General features: G+C 34.8%; 1 protein-coding gene across 2 annotated transcripts; it reads left to right on the forward strand.

The window, feature by feature from the left end:
* Nucleotides 1–1047: 1047 nt before the first annotated feature.
* LOC135083442 (protein lifeguard 2-like) lies at nt 1048–3947 on the forward strand. 2 transcript variants are annotated; one of them, XM_063978183.1, is made up of 7 exons: nt 1048–1177; nt 1828–1963; nt 2650–2706; nt 2781–2868; nt 3213–3335; nt 3415–3567; nt 3792–3947. In XM_063978183.1, exons 1-7 carry the CDS (start codon nt 1051–1053, stop codon nt 3945–3947), a joined length of 840 nt encoding a protein of 279 aa, XP_063834253.1. In that variant the 5' UTR covers nt 1048–1050. The 2 variants fall into 2 exon arrangements, with proteins under 2 accessions (XP_063834253.1, XP_063834254.1); XM_063978184.1 differs by lacking the exon at nt 2650–2706.
* Nucleotides 3948–7588: the final 3641 nt, after the last annotated feature.

Here is a 7588-nt window from a genome sequence, read left to right on the forward strand (position 1 = left end):
GATTGGTTCATGTGTCACTCTGAGCGTCCACGCTAACTGTGAGACCTCATAGTAATGTTTGTGAATACGGGCGTTAGTTTTTGGTGTTCAGCTTCTAAATAACTCGCCACTTGACTAAATTACTCGACTAATGCGAACAAGGCTTTAAATGGATTGGTTGAGGCGCTAATGGCGGTGTTCCCGGTGAATGAAACCAATTATAAGGATTTGGACACCGTTTAAATCGAAATTTATGAGAAAAATTGTAGGTTAATGGCGGGGAGGGGCATTGTTGTGGATAATCTGGGTGACAATTATGTGCAAAGGGCCGAAATATGAAGGTTTTTAAACGGTTTAGAAATAAACATTACTCAATACAGATTGCGGATTTGTGAGGATAATAGAATAACACATAAAATATTAAATGTGTGTATAGACTAGCTGAAGCATTTCTGTATAGTTTGTATACGTCAAGATGTAACCACTGGATGACCACTAGAACATTTTATAGAGCGACTCGTTGTTCTGGCACAAGTAAATGCTCTCGTTTACAATAGATATTTTGTAATAAATTTTAAGATTATTTTCTAATCAATTTTGCAAATGAGATGATTCAATAATAACGTTTCATTTGCGTCCTGTATTATGAAGAAAGTAAAAAGTCAAAGAAACTGTCACTCAAAATTGAAATTGTATAGATGACCCACGCTGAACTGTCCCACCAAACTCAATGACAGGGGGGCGCTACCATCGTTCAACTATATGGTTTCCAACATGGCAAAAATCTTAACCACCGATCCGGTATTGACGGTGGCGCCCCACTGTCAATGTCATCGACAGGACAGTCCAGTATTTTGGAACTATACAATACCTAATAAACAAAAATAAAGGAAAAAGTAAATAAATAACACTGAGTCAGATACTTACATGATAAGAACAAATTCTCACATTTTCGACTATGAAATTTCCAGAAATATTGTTAGACGTACAAAATCAGAAAGTAATATTTATAAACTTGAAGAGGAAAATAAGAAGGCCAAAGTAGACTTGGGAACTCAAATGGCAACAGAAATGAAGATAGAAGAAATATTAGCGTTAAGTAAAGAAATCCATAAAGATGCGATACCTTCGGATAATATCCAAACCCAATACATAGTTATAAATATGTTTAAGCAGCAAAATGAACCTGAGGATACCAGTGAGTTTAAATATTTACTTGTACCACAATTTGTCAGAGTGTAAATATGCTCTATAATGGAGCTAAATAACTGATTAATAATCATATCTTATTAGATAAATGAATAAACAATATTAAATTTATTCACAATTTTACAGTATTTTTTTCAAAATTTAAGATTTACTTACAAGTATAGGCAAGGTATAGCAACACAAATAAAACGTCAAGCTGTGAGTACTGTAGTAACATATTATAATAAATTATGCATCAAGAATCGTTTCTCTATGTTACCTTATTGTACTGAAACGCGAAGCTTAATCCTAATACGCCTCTCAATATAGCTTACTCTACAACTATAGATAGAACGAACATTTAATACAAACATGTTCTCCTGAAGGACTCAAACCTTTTACTATAGCCAGGGTTTTAGTCCATCAAGCCAGTAAAATATAAATAAAGAAGACACTTTTAAGACTGTTCTTATGTCTTTGCTTACAACTCTTAGCTGAAAATGTCGAGCAGCCAACAAACACAATGCCAATTTTTTTCCTTATTTTCTAGCAAACTGCAAATAGGCACTATCCCCAAAGATAACAGAGTGTTTGGCGTTTCGCCAACTCCACCGCATCAAATTTGCACCGCGAAATTATTATTACATTTTGAAATTTCAGATCCGAGGGCACACGACGGTAAAGTCTTGCCTGCATACCGGCCTGGCACTCTCACCGTGTTCATACAGTGTATAATGCTGATGACTTTCACTATGTTTATGTTCACGGGGATATTGGTCGGATATATTATGATAACGTAAGTATTTGAATAAATTATGGTGTATAGTTTGACTCCTCTGTCCATTTGTAAGTCTGAAATTTTGAATCTGTACAATGAAGTCTATTGTTGGCGCTTCTCGGGTCCTCGGGCTTCATCGACATCGATCGGCCATCATCGTCTCCGCGCGAGGCGCCGGCACACTCCGTACGTGCCCGACGCCCACTCAGCCTCACGACCGTCACCGGTGTCAGACGCGGCCCTCCCACGTAGGCGCAAACTAACGATATATTTTATAATCATTACACCTATGAAATACAGTCCGCCTTTAATTTATATCTAAAGTCTAGTCAGACCCTAACACTATCGTGCCACTGTCACTTGCTAGTGGCGAAGACAGTAGCGCCAACTGGTGAGCACTGAACAGGTAGAGAGAATAATATCTCATTTGCACTCACCAGGAGGACGCCACCGTAAAGTAGGGTCATGTCTATCGCCAGATACGTAAGGTATTATGTTCCTTAGATGGGACAGAGGGCGTCTACAACAGTCCTCCATCGCGTTCGTTCTTGAGCTTCGCGTTTGATCGCGTTTGAATTTTCTTCGCCTCGTCTGCTACAGTGCGCCGCCAAGTTTGCTTGGGGCAGCACCACTGATCAATCACCAGTGGTGCCAAATTAAGTAAAGTATAAAAACGATAGCTCATTGTATAACTATTCTTTCAGGCCAGATGTAAAACAATTCATCGCTAAGGAGGCAATTTTTATGATTGCTTTATTCTTGTAAGTACATGTAAATGACTCTATGAACTCCTGAATCTTACCATAGAGCTTTTCCATTATTTTTATCTTTACAGATTTATATTCTTGTTCATAGACTATGGGTTTGTGTGTACAGACTGTTCCAGACGTGTTCCTTGTAATTTTTACTTTCTGTGCCTAACGGTAATTTTTTGAATTCATAATACCTAACAATTTAAAATGTATACCTAAGATACAAAACCTTCTTCATTTCAGAGATTTAGTTTAAGTTCTTCATCATTTCAGCCATAGGACTTCCACTGCTGAACGTAGGCCTCCCCCAATGATTTTCACAAAGGCCGGTTGGTAGCGGCCTGCATCCAGCGCCTTCCTGCTACCTTAAGTGCTTGCTATAACCAGAACCCAAGCAAAGTATACTTGTAGATAGTTTTGTGACTTACACAGTCTGACTTCCTTTGTCTACTTTTGATCTTAGTAATATTTTTTTATCAGTAGACTCTACTACGATATGTAAATTATGCTTTCAGGTGGTGTCATTGAGTGTTATTATAGCCACAGTAAGTGCTTTATGCGACTCATCAGTGTTACTGTGCACTATTTTGGCTGTTGCAGTCACTGTGCTAATTGCTGTTTTTCTTACATTCACAAAGGTAATCCTATGCTGATTTTACGGTAATAAACTTTAAACCTTCATGCTTAGTCGATAAGGTTGACTTTGTTTTATTTCAGACTGACTTCTCAAGTCCTTTTATGTATGCTGTGATGCTGGTGACGGCGTTTTTTGCAGTAATTCTGATTGCTGTTATATTGATAGCAACTAAAACTTATGTTAATCCTTTGTGGCTACTTGGAGTTATTATTGCCACTTTTATACAAGTTACGGTATGTTAAAATACATAATATTCAAGTAAGTAAGCTGAGGCGCCAATATAAACTAATGTTGCTTTTATTCTACAAACAAGTGTTTAAAATACGTTTGAATGATTTTATTCTAAGATTAAGCTCCAAATCAATGTAGCTCTAAGTTGCACGTTTTTAGAGGCTAATATACCTACTTATCAATATTAAAGTCAAGAGTAACTATTTCCTAAACTCATTTATTCCAGATGTTAACAATGCAGTTGCAAACTATACTCGGTGGTAGAACGATCGAGCTGAAGGAAGACGACTACGCCATCGCATCGTTCATGCTTTACGCGTCCGTCATCGATGTGTTCCTCAAAATGCTGCAAATTGCCGACGTGACCAGAGATGCACGGTGACACTTAAAGCCCACTGTTGGGCGTAAGCCACTCTTCAAATAGCTTGAGTGAATAAAATCTACCTATGACATTTTATTGCTGAACATGAGGAGATTTATGAAGAAGCGCCGCCACAGAGAACGAACTTCTGCTTGTCACCCGCTGTGCCAGAAGGAGGGTTATGGTGTTTAATTTTCTTTTTAACTGCCGGCGGTCTTTAGGTTCTTCTATTCACTACGTTTGTTGTAACCATAATACATACCTACGTTTTAAAATAAAATTTTGTAATAAAAACTAATAGCACTCTTTTTTTACAACCATAAGGCAAAGGAAACAATGCTTCAGGTACAAATACACATGCTCATAAAATGGCGTGCTTAATTGTATGCTTAAAACAAGTGTGCTCGAAATGAGAATTAATGAGAATGCTTATTTTTATTACCAACTGTTTCGACACACATGCAACTGTAGAAATTGTTGAATATTAGAATGCTTTTGTGTGCTAGTAATGCTTACCTTAACTTATTATGGTCTGCATCAGAATTAGACCTCACCTGTGAACTTATATTTTTAAGACCAAAAAAAATAATATTAGGAAAAAAAAGGTTTGGAGCACCATCCTGCGATCTTTTAAAAGGTTGTCTGAGACTTCCTTTTTCCAATACCTATCCCTAAAAATATCCCCAGTGCTCCATCAATCCGTCCATTGAAAAGAGCTGTCAGCTTCAAGAAAGACTTGGAAATTAAAAGTATGTAGGTACCTAACTACTTCGAAGATTTATGAGGCTCAAATCAATTACTAAGAATAGGTTCCAATATCTAAACTACTTATCATCTATACTTACACTGATATTTTATAGAAAAAAGTTTTGATTATTTGTTTGAATTGATTAAGCTCCGAAACTACTGAGCTAATTTAAAAAAATCTTTAACTATTAGAATCCTACAATAGCCCTGATAAGCGATTTTTTTACTCCGCCATTTTCCGCAATTCGCTGGGCCAGCTAGTATGTGATATTTTACATAGTGGTACCAAAATATCTGTAACATTTTCGATTTCCCCTCAAGATCAAGCATGGTTAAAACCATTAATAAGAAAGTCAAAATAACAATTTCCTACCCCACGGCCATGACTTATGGGAGTTGTACTTCGGACTGCAAAGTACAAGTGATGGCAAAGAAAGTTCCCCCTTTAGCCCTTATTCAAATGCGAGCTGGTATGCATTTTTTTTACAAAGTTGAAGTGGATTTTGGGTAATTGTGGGTCACTTATTTCATATTTTTGATCAAAATTTATTAAAAAATAGGGGAAGGGGTAGTTTTTTGAGTGGTAAATAATTTACCATTATCCATTCATGACTACAAATTATTCAATGTTGGTGGTAAAATAGTTACCATTGTCCGTTTTGGTTTATTTTTGGTTCTTGGCTAGTGACTTCCTCTTGGTTCTACCTATATTTTATTAAATAGTTTGGGAATGAAATAATATTGTTTTTATAAAAATAATATTTATTAATATTGGTCATTATGCTTACAATTATTATGCTTACCTTGAGGCTGAAACTAACAATAAATTCACTAATTACGTAATGTCAAAACGTTACGTAAACAGTTATCAAAATAACTTAAAATTTCTCCAAATATTTATTTAGTTTTATTTGTGCACATACAAAAAACAACAGTTATTTTTATATATCATCAAACTTTTGTCAAGACGGGATCGGACAGTGGTAAACTATTTACCACTTCTTTAAAATGTCTAAACTATATGAATAAATCAATTGCAGACGCTGCCTGTAAGTGAGACTATACAATAAATGTTATAGTTTTGGATTTTGAATCGAAAAAACACTTATCAGAATTTTCGTTGAACAAAGTTTCAAAAATACCAAAAACGCGCGCTAAAAACTTGAAATTTTTCACACCAAAACCGTTTGGTTGACTTTGACATTATCTGACAGTGACAAATGACGTTGAAAAGTTGTAAGATGGCATAGATATGTAAAAAAATATATTTAAAAATATAAATAAGTGACCACGATATCTTTAAGTATCACCATATCGAAAATTAGGATCCTTTTTTAAAAGTAAACGAAGTGGTAATATATCTACCTTTATTTGAATAAGGGTTAGACTTAAAAGGTTTGCTTACTAAATTAAACCTCGATATTAAATTATTAAATTAGCTGCGTGGGACGTCCACCTACAAGATGGACTGATGACATCATAAAGGTAGCAGGAAAGCGCTGGACGCAGGCCGCTACCAACCGGGCAACATGGAAAGCATTGGGGGAGGCCTATGTTCAGCAGTGGACGTCCTATGGCTGAGATGATGAGGATGATGATGATGGCTAAATTAGTATAGCTTCGATGATCTTATTTGATGACTTAGTACTTTTTCTATTTATTTATTTATTTTCTTTTAAAAACCAACAGCGTATTTAGCTATATTGTATACTATTGTAGCTTCTTAAAAATAACTTGTAATAAGTACCTATAGCTATCTCCGTTACTAATAAAAAGTAACACGCTTGTTGAACTCTGTTTTAAAATTACAATCTCCACACTAAACGTCACTTCAAAACACTGTTCAACGAGCGTGTATGTTTTATTAGTAAGGAGGCAAGTCTCTATAAACGCCAAAAAACCTTTTCTTTGTAACACACTGCTACAAGAAGAGGATTTAAATATTTGATTTAGTTACGAGGTAAAACCTAAAATAACACTGTGCCATTATCTTACCTGCAACTGTATCATAAACTATTTATTTCAGCATTTCGGAACACTATCATTGATTTATTCACGAAATTCAAGCAACTTGAGCTGTGATCTTTAAGCTTTGCTTTAGTAAGGGAATATGAAACTTTAAATTGAAATGCTTCCCAAGAAAACTGTGACTGATAAAAACTGATTAAAACCCTAGCTATTAGTAACATTTAAGTAATTTATTTCGTAAATTGTAATCCTGTATCTGATTCTGTCTTTAAAATAACTCTACTCTCTCTACATTTAACTAACTACAAATAAAAGTTTAAATTTTATAAGTTTAAATATTTATAACTACAACAGTTTAATTTTTGTAATAATAACAAAAATAACAATTAATAGGAATCTTTTACTTTTTAGTATAACAACAGTAAACATGCAAAATCATTGTTTCTTCATTAGTTTTCGTTGACTGTACTTAGTGCAAAAGCCGAAAAAAATATGATATTAAATTAATTTTAATCGGGGGCGTCGACCACGGGTGCGTCGAACACTGGGGGACTCGGCCACGGACCCCATAATATTTACTGACGAATTGATATAAGTATAGACTTATTTATAAATAATATGTATGATAAAAGTTGGCTATCTCATAATCTATTAAAAAAAAAACATAAAACTCATTTATTTTTGTAAATAGGCTTTTAAAAAGCACTTTTACACGTCCAGTGCTGAGAAGAAGCAGCGCAAGAAACTCAGTCACTATTTGACCCTTACATCTGCATCAGACATTCTAATTGGCAAAAACATTACGAGTAATTCAGTTTTATAAATAGACTAGTAAGTAAAACACATTTATTTTCAAATAAATTAAGTTTTAGTTCATTTGTTAAAAAATAAAAAATCTGATTTTCTTAACTTAGTTTTAGGAGTTAATCATTATGCGTATCATGTGT

The sequence above is a fragment of the Ostrinia nubilalis genome, chromosome 23 (assembly GCF_963855985.1).
Source record: "Ostrinia nubilalis chromosome 23, ilOstNubi1.1, whole genome shotgun sequence".
Lineage (NCBI taxonomy): Eukaryota > Metazoa > Arthropoda > Insecta > Lepidoptera > Crambidae > Ostrinia > Ostrinia nubilalis.